Source organism: Ambystoma mexicanum, chromosome 2q, assembly GCF_040938575.1.
Source record: "Ambystoma mexicanum isolate Mex_15411 chromosome 2q, UKY_AmexF1_1, whole genome shotgun sequence".
Lineage (NCBI taxonomy): Eukaryota > Metazoa > Chordata > Amphibia > Caudata > Ambystomatidae > Ambystoma > Ambystoma mexicanum.
This window is the reverse complement of record NC_090924.1, coordinates 1,205,778,539-1,205,799,481: the sequence shown is the minus strand read 5'-3', so window position 1 is coordinate 1,205,799,481 and position 20,943 is coordinate 1,205,778,539. Positions and strand designations below refer to the sequence as shown.

Sequence of the window (20,943 nt, the reverse complement as noted above, 5' to 3'; positions counted from 1 at the left end):
ACACTGATATGTAAAATGGCTTAATTTAGACCACTCCATTTAACCTGCAACAAAATCAGTCAAGAGCAAAATAACTAGGCTTATCCATGAGTATTACATGGCAGAAGAGCAGCACAAAATGGAACTAAGGAAGTTAGTCGGAAGGGGGAGGAATGTTTCCATCAGCAATAAGGAAACCAGCCTTTAACTGAAAAGGATTCATTTATAACCATTTAAAATTCATGTATAGGTCCAGTCAGGCATATAACCCTAAGGGTCAGAGCATCTGCAGAGATGTTTGGTACCCACAATCCAAACTTCACAGGCTAGACCTCGCATTGTCTGCTATGGAACTAAACTTGCAGGATGTTTGGGTTCAGTTAATTCCTGCAACCTGCAAGGACCACACATTTGGAAAAGCTGAATATCACTTCTCTGTAATGATAGAAGCCTCAATAGGATGTACACTACAATTGCTCGGTTCCATCACATATTTCTAATGCTTCTGTTTTCCCAGCACATTATAAAATCTGTGAAAGGCCTTTTTCTTTCACACATCACACCTTTCAATGTCTTACTTGCTACTGTGCAGCCCCACACTGATTAATCTGTGTGCCGGTTCCCAGATCATAGGCCTTCTGCAGCAAGTCAGTGGATAACCACTAACTGCAATGTGTTCCAGGCCCATTACATGTGTAACTCCAGACAACTAGGTGATGTCTGAGATACACTGAGAATTTCCAATTAAAGGCCATAACCTTGATTGATAAGGACTGCAGGATATTGAGCAATGTATGCTTCTGCGGATCCTTTATGTTTGGTAACACCACTGAGCCTGCACTTGCAATTAACCAGGATATAAGGGTTCTATCTCCAACATGGACTATATTGCATTCCAGTCCTGTGAATGATATGACTGCAGTACATCACATTCAAAGAGCATATGTTTTCAGATTACCTTCCGTTTGGTTGCCCTATCTAACTTCTGCTGGCCGGGCCTCAGGTGGATGGGGTATAAGATCTCCTAACCTACCTAGTAAATGGTCCAGATTATAACAGCAGTTTGCTTTCAAAAGCCAGCTGACTCTAATTTTACCCTTTTTCAGAAGGGCTACATTAACACCCCGCTCTTGCTCTCATTCGGATGGAGTTGATATCCTCTTCAAATTGTGGCATATTCCCCATTGTCTAGGTCTGAAGATTTTTAGGAAGCCAGTTCATAAATGCTGAGTTCTGCTTGCTAACACATGGACACAGCATTCAACTTGTGTTGTGTACCCGCCCTTAGCAGCACCGTGATGTCTTTCTTTGCAGCCTTCAGTATCGCCATTAAAGCTATTGCAGCTCTTCCCTACCACAAGTGGCAGACTCCAGCAGTACAGATCTTAAGCAGGACTCAGGGGCAGGGCTTACTGGATGTGGAGGCACATACAGCACACACACATGGCAGGTATCATACATAATCCATGGGGTCACCATAGTTTTGCTATGATTTCTCTTTATTTGACGAGTGAACATTGGTGTGCCCAAACCCATCATACAACACCTCAAACCCAAGTTGTCAAACGGGCCATCCCACAGTTACACTGCCAAGGGAGAATGTTAAGAGCTAGCTTCCTGCTAAAAGGGCTTAAGCAAATCAGGTAAGAATATACAGTGGAACAGGCTTACACTTTACATTTTGTTAGTCTGCTGTGTGCTTCCACCGCAGGAGCTGGTGGATCACACTCTCTTCTGGCTCTTTGTAATGATATATTCACTGAAATGTTGGTAATCTCAGAAACTAGGATCCTTGCAGGGCACATCAGCAAATACATAACAGTATCAAATGTCCCCAACAATGCACTTTGCATTCTGAAATGGCTTCACCTGCTATTGTCTTGTTGTGACACATGTGTAGCCTCACTGTTGCCATCAACGATTGGACCCTCACTGGTGTGGAGAAAAGCTGATGCATTAGAAGCAGGGAAAAGCCCATCCACAGATAAGCAATTGATGTAGAACGGATGCTGGGTTAGACATGATGGTAAGCACGTCTGAATCAATCTGATTGGGAGAAAGCTCCAATGAGTTTCCACCACAGGTGATCCTTGTGCCGTTGCTTCCCACACCTTCAGCCTGCTCATGGAAGATCCCACAGATGTGCTGCACTTGCGCCTTTGGATCTGCGTCTAGTCAGGTGATGCCTTGCATATTTTGGTGCTTGTAGGTGCCATCATGCGAGCCAGCAGAGCACAGGTGCTTGGATTATTAAACACTGATATGTTGAGGCTTATGTAACAGACTAGAAGGCAGCCATCTTCTAACCCTGGTGTTTCAACCCTATTATATTCTATTTAAAAATGATGGTGATGATGATGATGATGATGATAATAATATTAATAACAATAAAAATGATATTAATTGCAGTATTGATCACTAAACAATGATGTCATCTCTGTGTTGTTTGAAGTTAATTGGTGCACTTTCAAAGAAGATGTTTCTCATTTAGCATTATAATACTTACAAAATTGGAGGTGTATAGATAGATGTGGACTGCACATTGAACAATCCCTGGGGCTATCAACATATACACTTCAGACCATTACTAACTTTGAGATGACATTGGAATTTATATACTAGTTATTCTTAATGAAAGGCTTTTAACTGATTTCAGTAAAAAGTCTGACAGGCGCACAAAGCAGTGATATACAAAACAGGGTTGTATATCTTTGATTTGAAAATAGCCTCACAGTGTAACTCTATCTATGTAACTGTATCCACTTGAATGATGACCATAATACTGATTTAAGATATAAAATCAAGTATTGATTTTAAAAAGAACGTTTATGCATCTTCTATGAATATAACATCTAATTAATTTTCTCTTAAAGGCTACTCCATATTTTCACACAATGCTGATACTTGAATTTGTTCTAAGCTGGGCTTTGAAAGGTAAACCTCTTCGGATCAATGATGGGCTTACATCCCTCTCTGCAGGTGTTATATCTCGACTTCCTGAGTAAGTAACTTATGTATTTTAAAAATATTTTATTAGAATGTATGGAATCACATACAGAGAGGTCATCCCTGTAAGAGGTTAACAAAATCTATTGATAATTCATCTGTAGCAGAAATAATAATCCATCATGATGAACATATCATCCAAAAACAATCTATCATGCTCCTGGTTCTAGCTAAAATGATGTGCACTAACTAATGGACTTTAATTTTATACAGCATCATTTATTGATGTGATGCCATGTGCCCCTTTTTCGGTGAGTGTCTTGCTTGCTGTTAAGATGAAATGGGTTTCTAGAATGTGGCCTGGTGGACAGATATTAGGAGTCCACCCTAGTTATAGTGATCAGGGTAACTCTGGGAGCTTAGCCACACCCAAACAAGGTAGCAGAGGAGAGCAGTCAAGGCTGTTCTCTGGAGAGTCAGTGTGGGATTGGGGCTCAAGAATGAGTCCATACAGTGAAGCGCACAGTAATAATTCAATTTAGACACGTAAGCACAAAAATACTATATTTATTCTAGGCCTAAAATACACACTAGGAAATTATAGGAATACTGGGGTCTATGAATTACAGGGGTTCATGCATATGTAGGGGTAGTGGGTTTATGTAGAAAAACAAACATCATAAGTGGAAAATGCAGCCAGTGTGTGCACCAGATGGGAAATGCACAGATTCCAGGAACAAAACAGAAAAAGCACATGTTAAAATTATTTAATTTCAGGATAATATTCCATTTAACTGAATTTGCACCAAATTTAATAACTAATATACATTAACATATACTAACGTAATGAATCCTATTTAACAAACTGAATCACATATCCTTAACATGGCGTGCAAATTAGTTTACATGAAAATACATGTTCTGAATTCAAATTTGAACTGCATGTGGTTTCATTCAATGAGGATTTTAAACGTGCAGCATGGGTTTGTTTTCTAGGCTGAACTATGCGAAGAAGGGCATTGTTACAGAAGGCCATTGTGACATTTGTAGTTAGCAAAACTGTTGTTTTCAAGGGGAAAAATACTGGGCTGAATGGATGAGGTGACATGAGCTAAGCAAGGGGAAGGGTTATTCTTGAGTGACAGTGAGAGGCTTTAAAAAGAAACTGGGAGAGGGTGTGATTCAGACTTGCAGGGAGACGTAAAGGAGCCACTTGGGGAGACAGACATCCACTGACAATCAAGGTCGTGTCTGAGAGCTGGGCTGAGGCAGTGCTGGCATTTGCTGGGTTTGTGGCATTCCTTGTGTCAAACCAAGTGAGAGAGTTTTCCACGGTTAGCAGTGCAAGGAATTTCATCAATTTCTAGGTAATTACAGTTCAAAGTGAGGGTGTGCTGGATTTGCCTGTCCAATAGTCAGTCAATGTTAAAAGTGCATGCAGTTCTGAATTTACAAGGTTGTTTTTTTATAGTTGGATGTTCATAAAGAGCAACTCCTGCCGATTCATTTACTTCAAGGTCAGGTTGCAGGGCTGGTTACATTTCATTCTATTTTTTTAAATGTGCCTTTTGCAATTGTTTTTTTTTTCCACTAACAAATGTGTTCCATGCATAGCTGTTGCCATGTGTAATGGGTAAGTTTATCTGTCACGATAAAGACACTTTATATTATTACTTTGTGTTCTGATGCATTTTGTGGCAGTTGGCAATTCTACTTGAGCTGCACACACAGACAATTGTGCGATAATAAATGTTTCCAAGTGAAGAATCTGATGTGAACTCTATAGTTAGAAAGTGAGCGAGTGTGCAGTATTTTATTTAGCATGTTTACAGCTGTGCAGATCAGCCATTAAGGCATTTTTCGACATCATTGTTAAGTTGCTGAAGAGTAAATTTACCACCCAAACTAAGTGTAATAAGTCCAGTATCTAGTATTGTAAAAGACCGGGGGTAAAGAGGACATTTGTCTGAATATATTCTGAGGAGAGTGCCAACATTATAAAAGGGGATTATCACAAGAGGTGCTATAATAAATACCACTATTTACCACCATAATAAGCTACCACAGAATTAGGTGTAACTCCATCAGAAAATATATCTAACACATTGAAACAAACTGGTGATAATATTTAACAGCACTCAATTATAAACAGTCACCATAGGTTCTTAGGAAGGCATTCAGTAATGTATTCAAGAAAAAGGAAGGTCATTCGTGATACAGTAGTATGGAACTATGCAACAAGAAACATACCCAATTTTAGAAGTACAATCCCTATGCAGAGTGGGGCCTTGCCCTAAGAGTCACAAAGCTTTTTCTCAGAAAAATAGTCTTGTGAAGGCAATTCTTGTGTTGATGAAATGTTCCAGTGACGACAAGCAAAATAATCATCCTATATACCATGTACAGCTGCAAATAGACACGATTATCAAAACGTGTTGGAATGGAATAACCAGAGTTTATTCTAAGGTTTATTCTAGGGAGGACGGGGGGGTAAAAATACTTTGTGTTTACACCCCCCTCTGACTCCGATTTTCCCAGAGGTTTAAATGGGTTGACTTGGGGTCACTGGAGTTAGGTCTAGAAGTGTCTAGGAGCTATGGGTTTAGCAAAGTGCAACCATGGGCGAGAAAGAAATGCCGAAGGCACCAATGCAGACCTCTTCAGGACCCTTCACTTGGGGGAAGGCAAGTTCCAGCGACAGCCAGCGCACACAGGTGATGGCAGGCACACTTCCAGTCATTGTTGAAGATCTTCCAGAGCAGGTACCTTGATGCTGGGAGGATGAGATTCAGCAGGAAGGTGACTTACACCACAAACTCGCAACCTGTGAAGTTCCTGTGATGAACTCAAACGGCAATTGTTCTAGTGATGTAGCCTTCTGAAGGCTTAGGGCGGTTGGATCCTCAAGAAGGCTTCGAGACTGATTGGTCCCACTAGTCCAACGGTTGAAGGATTGCTCCAGTCCTTTGCAGATCAGGTAGTCCAGCAGGGCTTCACTGGGACAAACACAGGAAGGGATGCTGGGCCTCTTCAGGGGTTGTCCACATATCTTCAGTTGGCTGCTCTTCTGCATAGGATACTTGGATCCAATGCTGACCTGAAGAAATGGCAGCAGGAGTCGTCTTATCCAAGATTGTAGCTGGAAACAAGTCATAGCCCACCAATGGTAAGGATCTGCACCATTCAAACAGCCAGCAGTTGTCCAATCAGATTCACTCATGCCACACGCATTGACTTTCAGGCACCATGGATGTGGAATGTGAAGCAGTTTTCCCAGACAAGCTCATGACCTTATATGGGATATCCTGGCCTGGCAAGGTAGGAAGAAGGCCAAACAACAATATGGCCAATGAACAAGCATACATCTTGTGATATGGCTCTTTTACAGCACTAGCCATGTTCAGTAGCCACACATGGGAAACATGAATGTGCACACTAGAAATAATGTAAAAAAATATTAAAATATGTTTGCGACCGCCAGCATGCCTTTAGGCAATCCCTAGGGTAATACAGAAGTATTCCCACTGCAATGCATGGTAAAATGCTGCGTACACTGTTAAAACATTACCAAAAATATACACGATAAAAAGACAAAGGGAAAACATGATTTACCAGTACCGATAGCTTGAAGAATTGATCCGTTTTCCCATAACAAAATGAGAAAAAGACCAGGGGAGTGAAGCTGATTTGGGAGGAGAGTGTAAGTATTTCTGTGTACCCTTGTGGAATCCTTGTGGAAGCCTCGTCCATGTATACTGAAAACCAGAATGAGTAAAAACCAAAACATGTTTGCTGCCAGCATGTAATGGGATAGCGAAAAAAGACACATTGCCATCAGATTTAGATCCAAAGGAAATGAAGATAAAACCAATGCACCTGCAGCTCATGAATCTTGTACAAATTGTTATGTGCCTCTGCCCAGAATTTTCACTCATAAAATTGTAATGCTACCTCAGCTAATAGTCAGGACGATAATCCCCTACTGCAATAATTGCTCTGTGACAATGTATATGACCGTTTCCTTTTATCAAAATGGACTAGCTCATCATTTATAATCTGTCCACTATTTGTCAGGTACCTTGGACAATAACATAAGCAAATATGATAGCTAATACCATGTTGTCATGTTCACAAGGAATCTCGAAATACACATCTGCATGTGTACAATAGATAATATATCTTCATATAGACAAAAGGTTACACTGTTAAATATTCCCTGGGGAAAAATAAATTCATAGAATTGCATCTAAAATGGGACTAAACAATAATCTGAAATGGGACCTTTGGTGTCTGACAAGCAGGTAGTAACAGAGTGCAAACTAGGGTTATTAAGAAGATCAGCAGCTTTGTGAGTCATTGAAGAAAGTAATAGATTGGGACCACATTTAGATTTGACTTCTGAGAAATGTGCTCCAGAATCTCCTAAAAAGGGCACAACCTTTCCTTCAATTTCACAATTAACAAAGGCACCTTCTTGAACTCAATTGAGAAGTGAATGCAAGAAATCCTGGAAGAGGCGAAGTATTTACAAAATTAAATCAATCAATTTACGGTAAGCCTTGAAGATTTGGAAAAAATAATTTCAATATTGGAAGAAAGAATGGCAGGCATGTACCACATACAGACCAGAATAGGAGAGCTACAGGGCAATGTCACAAAACATTAGAAATAGGCACTCCAACATTAGACAATCTGGTCTTTCAGAGACTTGCAAGGGCCCTTACCAGTGAAATGGCCGGAGAACTGTCTCCCAACAAAGCTACACATTTAGTTCTCTCCTCCTTTAGAAAATAAAAGAGTGCACCAAATTGGACCAAAAGATAACTTGACGGGGAAACCAAAACCATTAATAGCCTGCTTTCACCAGTGTTACACATGTGGTCCAAATACTCATGTCAATAAAGTCTAGAGGCAAAATAATGCAGGATGGTCACAAGATATATATCCCAAGATTTCTTTAAGGCAACCATGACCAAGAGGATGCAATTCCTGAACCTCCATCTGGAGCTGGGCTGCACAGGGATTCTTTATTGCCTTACAAGCCAGTTGACCATGAGTGTTTCCTAGAAATCTCACATGGAGACCAGATCGACACAGGTCCTCCTTTACCCTCAACGCAAACAATCAGGTCCACCCAGATGTCACTATTCTCGAAATCCCAATATATGGAAGGCTGATTGTCGCATTACGGCTACCAGAGGAATACTCTGGTGAGGCCAAGATCACAATCTCTTGACACAGCCACGGCAAGTGACAGGAACATTGAAAACAGAGACAAATCGAGTTCCCACTTAAGAGTAAGTATGCCCTCTACTAAATCTGACTCTTGAAAAGGACTGGTCTTCCTCAATGTTTTTACCTGGGTGATGAATATAAATCATGTTAGTTATAACACAACACATGTAAGATAGTTCTAGGTGTGGATTGGGTCACTGACAGCCGTTGGGACATGTCCACCCATCTGCCTACCCTTCCCGGGTGGAATTGATAATCAGCCGCTGTCGATCCCCCTGTGGTCAGGACATACAGATATGTTGGAAGGGCGAATACCTCAGGGCACCATAATATCATGGGTCCTAGAAGAGATTAGATTTTTAGTATGTGTATACCACAATTGTAGTTGTCATACCAACTATTTACATTATCTGTGTCCACTCCCCTTGTTTTCTTCCTTGTTTCTTTCTGGAAACTTTATTTTATAATGTGGATACATATCAGCCATATGCCAATACACAACATGCTTAGGTTTGTTTATGAGTCACTTAGTACTCATTCCCTCATAGCACACTATATGAATGCACCAATTATACTTTGGGAGGTTAGGCATGTAAGATAACATCCAACCAATGGGTCAGTCAAATCATTAATTGTATCATGTGAAATGTTAGAGGATTTGTTTCTACTATAAGAAGCAAGGGGTACTTTCCCACCGGTGGAAATTTGATGCTCATGTGTCGCTTATACAGAAAACCCATCTCTCAGGAGAAGAGGCATCCAAACTTAGGAGGCAATGTGTAGGACAAATAGGCTATTTGACAGCAAAGGGCATACAGGAGGTGTTGCTATACTATTCCATAGGACGTTGGCTGCACAAATACATAAAGTGATGTTAGATGAGGAGGGGAGATGGGTGATAGTATTCTGTACTATTAAGAAGGAGCTGATAATGTTTTGAAACATATATTGCCCCAACCACCCGAACCCTACCTTTTGGGATGATAACATGAGAACTCTGACAGTCCCAGGTGTCAAATGCTATTCTAATAGTTGGGGGCTGTAATCTCCCATTGCACCTATTCCTGGACAGTAAGACTTGAATCCTCTAAGGGCCCACAAACCAATTTAAATGTGCATTTAGAGTAACAGATCTGCAGATGTGTGGCATCTTTGTTACTCACACGAAATAGGGTTCACATTTCATTTCACATTCCCCCTACTCCAGGATTGTTTACTTATGTTTAAGTAACTATTTAATGAGATTATTATTCACAGCAGAAGTCACATGCAATGTTATAACAGAACATGCTCTGGTTATTATATCAATGTACTGGGGTGCTTCTCGTAGTAATAGTGCTAAATGGTGCCTCAACACTGACCTGTTAAAATCACAAGATGTCAAGAAGTCTATTGACAAATGTACTCGAGAATTCGTGATCTGGGTTGCATACAACGCGACCCTTCACAGACATATAATGAGCCTGGTAGCTTGTAAAAATATAATAGCGAAACAGGAAGCATTTAGGTGAAATAAAGCCATTAGGTCTCTGGCGGTAGTTTATATGAAAACACCAAATGCTGATAAACTATATGAGCTGGTGAAAGTAAAAACAGAATACAACAAACAGAGCCACAGGCACCATGCTAAAGTTCAATTCTACATTTTTTGGAGGTGCTAATAAGGCTGGTTTGGTTCTGGCTGCCTATCTAAAGGCTGATAGCATAAACAATAAAGTCATGGCACACAAAGAAAATTAAATAATGTTATTTAAAGACCAAGACATTGCAGAAGGATTTGCCAAATACTACCAACATTTGTATACTCCAGAAGCTATTCCAGATCCGGAGGCAATAAACAGCTAGTTCAATCACACTCCACCGCTCACTGGCTACAAAATCCTCCCTACTGAAACAACAGCATTAGAAAGGGAAATCACCCTTGAGGAGATAATCATATTTATCAGTACATTGAAATGAACAAATCAGGATGAACTTCTTTTACAAGTTTATAAACTTTCTTTCCAAATTACGAGCACTATTCACAACCTATAGCAATACCAATGCACATAACATAACTTTTTATGAAGCTATGATTCATTTCATACCTAAACCTGACAAAGACCCTTGCTTATAAATTATAGGCACCCATCATTAATACATGCTGAATTGAAGAATGTCTGCAAAGTTCTTAGCACTGAAGATGGAACCCTTAATCCCCAAATTTGTACAGACAGGCCAGATAGGATTTGTAAAAGGCAGGGTATCCTAGGCCAACACACAACTATTCTGTAGCATTATTAAATTGGCTAAAAGAAAGAAAAGCCTTGTATGGATGTGGAAACAGCCTTAGATTGGGTGAGCAGGCCCTTCCTGTCCAGGTGTCGAAGTGGCATGGCCACGGGCGAGACATAATTTCCCTGATAATAACCCTATACCAACAACCCAAAGCCTCTGTCTTCGTGAACGGCACCTTCTTCCCCTAGTTTTACATTCTGTAAAGGTGTGGAAGGAGGAGATTGACACTCAGGTGGCATTGTTGTGGTTTTAGAATTTAATTAGGGTCAAAATAAAAGAGGGAAACCCTAACTGTCCCTAACACTAAGCAGGATTTCTCTACCTCCAACCAAATACTAAGGACTCAGTCCGGATGTCCGTCTAAAGCAAATAGTCCACTATCCTGTCTCACAACCTATTTCTGTCCCTTACACTCTTAACTAACTAAGGAAAAAGAGGATCTTCTTAGTCCAGACAAGTGACTCCCTTCTTCTGGACTGATGCTCTGTGCTTACCTCTTGGTGATGAGACATGCTCTCCAGAATGCATAAACAAAACATTATAACCATTCTCTTGGAAGATTTCTATATCAATGGCAGACACAGAAAAGAAAGTCTCTATAAATTATTTATTTTATTTTTAATTTTTATTGAAACTTCAGCGCAGCAGACCTGTTGGGAAGCCAACAAGTCGCCAAGCTTTTGTTACAACACATCATCATATGTGCCTTGTTTTCCATTACAGTGTAAAAGAAAATAAAACAATCAGCAATCCAGCATATAAAGTTGTATCATGTCATCGTATTAATAACAATTTAAGAGTTCCATACGACATAATTTTTGAGTTAAATTTAGAGAGTCCAAGAAGTTCACAATTGCACAGGTCAACTTAATGTTATGTCCGGCAACCGCATAAGACCACCAATTTTGATTGTCTGATTCAATAGGGGTAAAGTCTCCTAAGTGACGCAGTCGACGTAAGGTTAACGCATGGCATCCGGTAATTAGATGTTCGATAGATTCGATTAGAAGGTTGCAGAATCTGCAAAGATTGCCGTTTGCTTTGTTAATGTGTCATAGAAATTGCATTTCCCTGGTGTTTAATGCATTCAAACGCAGCCTCAAAAATTGGTCACGATGATGTTGCGAGGGGCTAGTTACCAAGTAACGACAATAAGCATTGAGTTTGTGTATGCCTAATCCCGATCTCAAGAATGTAGGCCTTGTTTTCAGCAGATCGTAATTCTGGATCCAACACCAACAGTCAAATTTCTTTTTTACGCACTGAGGTTGACTGAGCAAGTCAGGTATGTTCAAATCGGCAGTGTTTTTAGAGTGGCTTCCAGTAATTGCTGCCAGTCTCCAAGAAGGCCCGGTCGCCCACAGCCTGGAAGATTTTCAAAAAGTTGGTATGACGGAGGCAGTGGGTGCAGCTTCATCTTTCGTAGCACCAATATTGATTTCCACATGACGCAACTATGTATTGAATTTATTGATAATTCCTATCGAAGAGACACCATTGAAATGTACGAGGGTAGATGCAATACCCAACGCCAAAATAAGCCTTCAAGCTTCTGCCAGAATAGGGCATCAATGTTCCAGCCTGATTCATATACAAACGTAATAGTGGGTATTACCTTTTGAATGTAAAAATATTAGTACAGGTTCAAGAGAAAATTTGCCATATTGCTTATTTATTTTTGAGGCTTGAATACTGAATTGAATCATCCAATTTGTGAGGTCCAACTTCCAGTGATGTTCATTGATAGAAGTGTTGAAAGTTATTCCAAGGTATCGAATGTAATTCACAGAACTCAAAGAGATTCCATTGGTTTATTTTTTCTGGAACCACCAGCACCAATGGTCACAATCTTTGTTTTACCTGTATTTAATTTGAGATCATTCCTTTTAAGATAATCACACAGACTTGTTAGCAAACGTTGAAGACCAATCTGTGTAAGATCTACAAGGATGAGATCGTCCGCATAAGTTATGCAGTGAATTTCGATGTTGTTTATCTTTGGCGAAAAACATCTGACAGCTTCTAGATGTTTCGGAAGGTCAGAAATAAACAATTTGAAGAGTTTGGCTGCCAGGGGACATCCCTGTTTCACCCCCTTGTTGGTAAAGATTTTCTTCGCTAGGTCTCCTTGATTATTTAAACGAATCTTGATGGAAGTTTCAGAATGCAGAGCCTTGATTGGTTGTAGCAACTTTTGAGGACAGTTCCAGTTTGACAATTTCTGCTAGAGCTTGACACGATTGACACTGTCGAACGCTCCTCGCAGATCGATGAATGCCAGATGTAGTCGCCTTTTTGCTTTTAGGGTTTCTGATTTCAATATGTTTAAGATCAGTATGTTAACCTCAACTACAACTCCTTTAGTAAAGCCAGTTTGACGAACGTCGTAGATTTCATCTTGCATGGACCACTGTGCAAGTCGCTGGCGTAGAAAAGAGGCAAATAACTTGCCTATCGTATCTAACAGAGCAATCGGGCGATAGTTGTCGGGATCCACCCGATTACCTTTCTTATATGTAGGTACGATGATGGCTTCACACCAGGATTCAGGAATAGTCCTTGAGGAGGATATTTAACAAAACAAGGCTTCTATGAAGACTGACCATTGCGTTTCATTTTGTTTTATCATCATGTTGGATATCATGTCCGGACCAGCAGCGTGGGAATTCTTCAGAGCGCGTATTGCAATTTTGATGTCATCTAGCTGGATTTCCAAATCCCATGGGATCTCGTTATCCGGTGGATCAGGCGGTCCTTCACTCAAGGGAGTACTAAGTATTTTCACAAAGTGAGCCCCCTATGTGACTGCATCAATTGCATTTAGCACAGAAGATGAATGACGCAAATTTCCTGTGTTCAGAATCCTCCAAATTTCACGTGAATTTTTAGTAAGCAACTGTTTCATCATTAGTTCTGCTTTGTCTTGTTAAATAATCATTTTTGCAGACTTTAGCCAGTTCCGATAAGTTTGGCGTTGTGCTCGAATTGCACTTTCAAGATTGTTGTCGCAACAGCTAGTGAGGGATGACTTTTTCATAGCTCTTATATTACGACGCATCTCCCTTTTTGCTGTAGTTTGTATTGACGATGTGAGATGCTTGTGGGAGATTCCCATCACTCTGTCTGCAGATTTGACATTGATAAAATTGACTAAAAGTGGTGCATACTCAACCAACTGTCCTTCCTTCTGATTGAATAATTGCAGACTCAACAAATGGATTTGAGAGTCATTCATCTGAAGACGTTGTCCCCCAGCATTCACTGATAATGGAAGGGCACACTGCCTTGCACATTGTGACAATTCCAACACACAAGAGAAGCACAAAAGGTCATGATCACTGTCAGGCAACTTGCGAACTTCGAGCTTCAGTTCTTGGGCAAAAAAGGTTTGGGATACCCAGAAATAGTCAATAATGGAACTTGATTTTTGGTTCGACCATGTTGCACATGGTGGTTGGTCACCTTTCACGTTACCGTTAACCATTTGACAGTTTCTGTTTTGAAAAGCCAAGCTCCACATTTGGCCTCTAACATTTACCTCGTCGATCGGTAGTGGCAAAAAGTGCTTTGATTTGTGGTCGATTTTGAACCAGGAGCAATTTAGATCGCCACAACATATGATCGAGATATTCAAATACGAGGTTATAACTTAATCTATCATACATGTGACCGAGTTTAGGAAGGCCTTAGTGCTAATTTTTTCCGGATTCCAATATCCATTTATAATTAGCAGATGTTTCCTTGTAGATATATTGACATCATCAGACCGCATCAAAACCATCCGGACATAGAGATTTGGACAGCAAGAAGTCACAATTGACCACCAGGTATTGATTTTTACTAGCGTTAACAGACCAGATGACGGTCTCCCTTGTTCGTTTTTAATAGCTGGATTCATTACAATGACAAAGCCAACTTTTGTAGGTACCTCGCTTAACCAGGTTTCCTGGAGACATATTACGAACATTTCCCATTGGAACATCAAACCTGTTAAAAAGATGGCTGAATCCCCTTGTATTCCACGACAAGCATTCACATGTTTGATCGCATGTGACTTGTCGTGGCTACTTGGTGGGTGCTTTATTACTCCTTTGGGAAGTCGAATTTGATTGACCAAGATTAGCGGAAACTTTCATAGCTTTGCGTAGTTCGCAACGTCTATCAAGATGATTATCGCTAGATGCAGGACTCAGTCTCGAGTTGTTCATATTTGAGCAGGTATTAGATGGTTCCAGAGTTAGGTCAAATCCAAATACGAGAAGTTCGTCCACAGCCATCAGAATAGTTTTTCGGACAGAAGCAGATTCAATGTGAAGAAGCACTTGATCGCAACATTTCTCCGTCGCATATTCTACTATCTTGATGTCGTCCGAAGTAATTGTGCGGAGAGAAGGGATGTAACTGAACAGTTTTAACACGTTTCATTGGTTCAGATTTAAGTCCTCATCCTACGACTGCAGGTACTGTAGCCGCAGTTTACTGCTTATTGAGCCAGACCTTTCAGCATGATGAACCCGTGAGATGTAATGCGCTGATTTCTTTTTCTGGACATTGGTTTGTTTTGGGTTCAATTTTGAGGTTACTAACACTTTGTGCGTCGGCGACAGTTTCAAACTTGCTGTTTGCCAAACAACCTGTTCGATGTTTTTTGGTTGTGATCGATTATCTTTTGCCACACAATTAGTCACCTGTTCATGACTCGTGGCATGCTCAGATTGATCGTCGGAGTAAGTAGATAAATTGCAAAGGTCAGTGACAGATCCAGTTGACCCTTCTGTGGATCCGTCAGATTCAGAATTAATTCTGCATCATTTGCTTGAAGGGGCAGGTTGCAGGCATCGTTCATGCGACGTAGAGACCTCAGGCACAATCACTATAGGAGCCATGGAGGACGACAGTCCGTTCTTATTGAGCAGCCCAATTTTGACTTGAGCGCCCATATTTCTAATGAATTGTCTTGAATTTGTAGATCTGTCTGCCCTTTTAGGAGCGAAAGTTAATTTAGATGATATTTGCTTCTGAAGGATTGTTTTTTGAACAATTATTTTATGGGCAGGTGGCATGAGTGATGTGATTGATTTTGCAGTACCTTCAAAGATCCCATAGGACACCTGTTGGGTGTCTGAGTTTTTGAGCATATTTTTGCATGACTTCTCTTGTGAGGCTTTGCTAAGGTGGTCAGTAAATTCTCCTGTCGGAATATTGGCATTCAAGGAAGTATTGTTTACTGTATTTTCCATGGACACAGAGCTTTTTCGTAAGTTGACCTGATTTCCGACAGCTTTTATGGAATTTCCCTCAGCCACTGCTTCCATAGAGGTTGTTTGGATTCCAGTATTTAGCGTGACACTTGACTGTACGTTCTTCGTCAGTTGGCCAAGTACATTTTGTTGATTATTTAAATTCTTTGTGCGTTTGGCCTCCACAGAGTGAGGGACCAAAGTCGTTATGTTTGTAGTTTTTTGAAGGGTCTCAGCAGATGAATGACGCATCCATTCCACAGCCTCGAGCAGGCCTTCTGTCAAGGTATCGTTCTGACAATGATGTCGCGCTGCAAGGTCACTCAGCCTTTCTTGCCAACAAGTAGTTTGGTCTGCTTCACGTAGGAGTTGACCCTGCAAGAAAAGGTTCATAGTTTCAAAGTTATCAATTTTTTCTTTCAGGTTAGCAATTAGTGAAGTCTGATCTTTTACAGCATCAAGCAGCGATTCATACATCTTCAGAAATGGTAACAATGCTGTTGATGATGCAGCAAGGACGTTGTTATAAATCTGCATAGCAGCAGCTGATGAAAGGCTGGGTTTGGCATTGGGGCCTGAGTTCTCGGTTACAGACGTATGCAGGCTTGTGCCTGCCTCGGATTGAGAATTGCTTGTTATTGATGTGTTTGTTGTAGGCATTGCGCATGATGCACTCGTTGAATTCGCAAGCGTCAATCGAATTGCTGATGATCGCGGAGTGCTAGAAGACGCCTTACTATGTCGCAGTAATTTCGAATTGCGACGAATATCCACTTTTAGGGTATCATTAGGCATACGTACGCCTGATGCCTCTGCCATGATGTTACTTGATTCAAAGACAAGGTCCTGCCTTGCGTTTGGTTTTGAAGTAGCAATATGCCGTTTATCAGGTCCTTGAAGATCATAATGCATTTTAATAGGCAGGGCATGTTCAAATTCCAGTGCGTTGATTCTAGCTGGCTCACTCCCTTGCTCAGCAAAATGAATAGACATAGGGGAGGAAAGAATTATCGGTTGCTCGTCAGTTGACGGTGGTGTGCTTCCATTCACATCAAACTTTTTATGTATTATAGATTAACGAATTGGGCAAGAGTTGTTTCCTCTCGGAATCAGCTTTTCCTTATTTCTTGCTTCAATGTCGATGGTGAGAGAAGTTTTTGGCAGAAAGTCCAACATAACAAATGATGTTTGTTTAGATCATGCAATTTTAGGGGACTCAAACATATTCTAGTCCTCTACTTGAGAAACCTCCATTAACTCAGCATCGGTACATTCAAAAGGTGAGAAATAAACTTCGGCAGTTTCAGGAGTAGAAATCAACGTCTCTCTCTCACTTGGGATAGTTAACGCAAGAGAGGGAGAGGGAGGAGGAAGTCAGAGAGGAATCAGTGATGAATCGTTCAATGAAAGCGGTTTTAACTGTTTAAACTGTTGTTGCATGTACTCCAGTTTCCCTCTTCTACAGCTTCCTCAATTACAGTAGTTTCAAGATTGGTTGCTTCGCTCAAGTAGGCGCCGGCCCCGGACAAATCAAAGACAATCGCCAGAGTTCTCACCGGCTTGCATGGATGTTGTAAGGCTGAACTCTCCTCGGAATTCTCGGAGTCATGACTTCGAGGGCACAGCTTTGCCTCGAGTGTCATTGCCGCAGCATCTTTCGCTGCGTTGTTAATAGGGATGACTGTAACAGTGACAGACTCAGTGGCAGGCTCAGGCTCAAGCAAAGGGAGAGAAATGTCATGCGTTGTTTGCTTTGGAGTGCTTACCTTTGATATTTTCGTACTTGTGTCAGATTTCATGGCGGTCCATGGGTTCTGCATATAACGTTGCTGAAGTGTTTTTTTTCGTAAAGCAGGACCGTCGTGGCTAGTATTCGCAGTCATTACGGTCTGCGGCAGTCAGCTCCATGCGTAAATGGAGTTTTTAAACACCTTAACAGAGAAAATAGAAACAGGACTAGCAGTCGTGCAGCTCCTCTGACTCCAACAGAACAGGGAAACAGGGGCAAACTGGGACTCTATTCCTTGAATCCGTGCCAATAGAAGGGAGCAATGTTGTCAGGGTAGCTGTGTTACAAATGTAGATTCGTAGGGAGGCTCTAAAGCACAAAGGCCCTCAGTCACCTCCACCCCACTGCTTTTGAGCCTTTAGCACAACTTGTGAGGCTACACGAGTAAGAGATTCCACAATAGTTTTTCCTCCCAATCACTGACTAGCAGTGCCTAGCAGTTTTAACAATAGGCAGAGAGAGCACTCTGTGTGGCATGGGAGCTCAAAGACAAATAGTACACATTCACTCCCTTGCGACACGTGCGTTTGTGGACTGCTATTCTCGACTGGTGACAAAGAAATGCAGTATCACAGTCCCCCAGTGTCCTAGTGCCACTTAAAATCAAATTCGTCAACATCAAATAGTCTCAAATAGTCTCAAGGCATCAGTGAGCAAGTCAGCAAGCAAGCCTGCAAGCTAGATAATGCCAAAATGCTAAACAGACAATGCTAAACAGAGCCTGCACAGCCCTTGCCGCCCTAAAGTTGTAATCCTTGTTTTCTCTCTCTGCCTCTCTCCGCCTCTGCCGCCGCTGATGTAACTATAGTGGCAGTGGTTTCAGACAGCAGCCAACAGTCGTTGTAGCTGCAGGTGGTAGCAGGTAGTAGCAGGCAGTAGCAGTAGCGCCTGCGGTACCCGTGGCTCCGGCGACTCCTGCGTCTCCCGCTCCAACGGCCACCGTTCAGAGTTCTCCGTGGGTCCCAACCTCGGGTGCGGGTGCATATTCGCAGATTTGCAGGACACATTGTCAGGACGCTCAGCCTCGAAGATTTGACAAAAGGACCTCAGTTCCGCTCTGACTCAAGCCACACCTCACAGTACACAATTCGACAGAAACAGAAAGAGGCTGCTTCTGAGTCAGTCCGCATCATATTCTATATTCTATTCACAATATCAGGGGGCTGACTCCCTCCGTTCTTGCTCTTTTTGGACTCACTTTGACAACCCAACAAGCGATGGGGGAATATCTTACTTCCCAGGTCTTTTCTTAGACTTTGTGAACAGTTCAACAAGTGGTGGGAAAATATCTCTGTTCCCCTGGTCTTTCTCAGACTTTTTGTCTGTTCAAAAATGATGGCGGAATCTCTCCCTTACACTGGCCTTTCTCTGAGCTTTTTAGGATGCCAGATGAAATGACTCCTTTAACTCTGGCTCCTTTGCAGCTTCTCGTATCCCCAGGGGGAATGACTCCCTTTCCCTGGTTGGTTTCCAGCTTCTCTGCTATTTGTAAGATAGACCTGGTTTACTATCCTGCAGGTACTATAATTGTTCATATTACGGCTTCTTTAGTTAGTATAGCAGACATGGTTCACTATCCTTCCAGGCACTCCTATTGTTTGTAGATAGGTTGTAATAACTTATCTGTATTTAGGTTACCCAGATCCTTATTCATTCTGAAATAATTTCTTCATGCTATTTCTTATACTTAGGGTCCCAGACCCTGCTTTATATGCAATTTGTCCTTTAAAGTCTCTCTCACACGCTTTCCTCCTAGCCTTGAACTCCAGGGTCTTTTTACCCTTCATAAGGGGTTCCCATATCTGTCGTTTATTCCCACCAGCTAGCCCTGGCAATCTCCTACCTTCAGGGAGCTTCTGTTCAGGTGCCGCCTGGCTCCAGGAGTATATCTCTTCCGCTCTGTGCTCTCCATGTAATCCCCCCCAGCCACTACCTCTCCGAAGCTGCGGCTTGCTGCTATTCTGCTTTACCAGGGTGCGCAGCTCGGCCCTGTCTCTCAGGCAGACCTCTGTGGTCTGCTTTCACCATTTGAAATTTCCATCTTCCTTCTACCCTTTGTTGGAGGCTTCAACTTCTCGCCTTACGTCTCAGTTCCCCTGTTTTCTGTTCTCCCATCCCTGCTCCGCCAACCTGTTTGCGGCTCCTCGAAGGAGGGCTGTACAAACTCTTCAGTCCTACTTCCCTTTTTGTGTTTCAGCAACGTACTGATTGTCCATATTTACTAGACTGCTGGAGTTGGTTCCACAGAGTACTCTCCATTACTCTGCGCCTCTTATTCGTCCCGGTACTGATGTTATTAATCCAAATTGGGTTGCTTGGGATCTTCTTCGTCTCAGTACTTTCACAGGGTTCATACAGGGAGTCCTTACTTTTCCTTGTTTCAGTGCTTTGGCAGATGTTTGGATGCTCTACCTTGCATAGGCACATGGAAGAGTGTGGAATCATTTTACCCTGTAGAGGGTATGGAGATGGGGCAGGGTATAGGGTGTTCAGGGTATACCACGTTCTTCCCTGATAATCCTCTGCAGTGATACAGGGTGGATGCCCTCCCATGAGATCCACCCACTGAATACCACCTCAAGGGGCAATATCCAGTAGTGGCCTCACTTCCCGGGCCTCATGAGAAGGGGCTCCCCCTACAGAAGCAGGGATGATATCCTATGATTCATCACAATTTACAAAGGCACAAAGCAAGGATGCTCCCTCTCTCCTCTATTAATATTATTACATGGGGCCCATATGTTTTAGAATGCTTTAGAATGCAATCCTCATCAGCCCTTGCCAGCAAAGTAAATGGTGGGACATCATGTTAGTTATAGTCCAAAACAATCAGAGAGGCACTGATAGCAGACCCCTGCCCTAGAAACACTACTCCATCGTATCTGGACAAATGAGTCGATCAAAGGCTCATAAGGGTGACATCAGTGTACATTGATGATATCTTGGCATATTTGGAAAACCCTGAATCTCTCTTCCCATATTCATACAAGAAATTGTAAAATACTCGCAAGTATCTGGCTACAAACTAAAGGTAGACAAACAGTGGTGATGTCATTAAACAAATTTTATTTGAAAGCATACTTTAAAAACTCCAATTTCATCTGAAGACCACAGGAATAAAGTACTTAGTACTTGGAAATCGAACAGAAGTTACAATTCAGGTGAACACCCATGGAATAACAAAGAAGGTAGAGGACTTGGTGGGTAAATGGTCCCCACTCCTGCTGCAATGGTGGGGAAAGCTCAAAACCATTAAATTGGCCATCATCTTGTAAAACTGTAATGCAATCGTGTAGCATGAATAGAATGTTGGCCAGAATGGAATCGCATCATGTGATGAACATTGCAAACCATGAAACCTGAATGTAACCATTGGTAATCATTTATACTAAGGGGAAGCCTGGTATACTTATAGCTGCAAACAAATAGCTAAGTATACTTTGTCTATGTCCAGGAAAACAATAGCCTATATATATA

At 41.6% G+C, this 20,943-nt stretch overlaps 1 protein-coding gene across 1 annotated transcript in view; it reads left to right on the top strand.

Moving 5' to 3' along the window:
- Positions 1-20,943, top strand: part of AGMO (alkylglycerol monooxygenase) — a 1,424,437-nt gene that overhangs the window by 41,059 nt on the left and 1,362,435 nt on the right. The window contains exon 2 of the mRNA XM_069648601.1: positions 2,853-2,980. Within this exon, the coding sequence (XP_069504702.1) occupies positions 2,853-2,980 (128 nt within the window). The remainder of the gene's footprint in view (positions 1-2,852; positions 2,981-20,943) is intronic.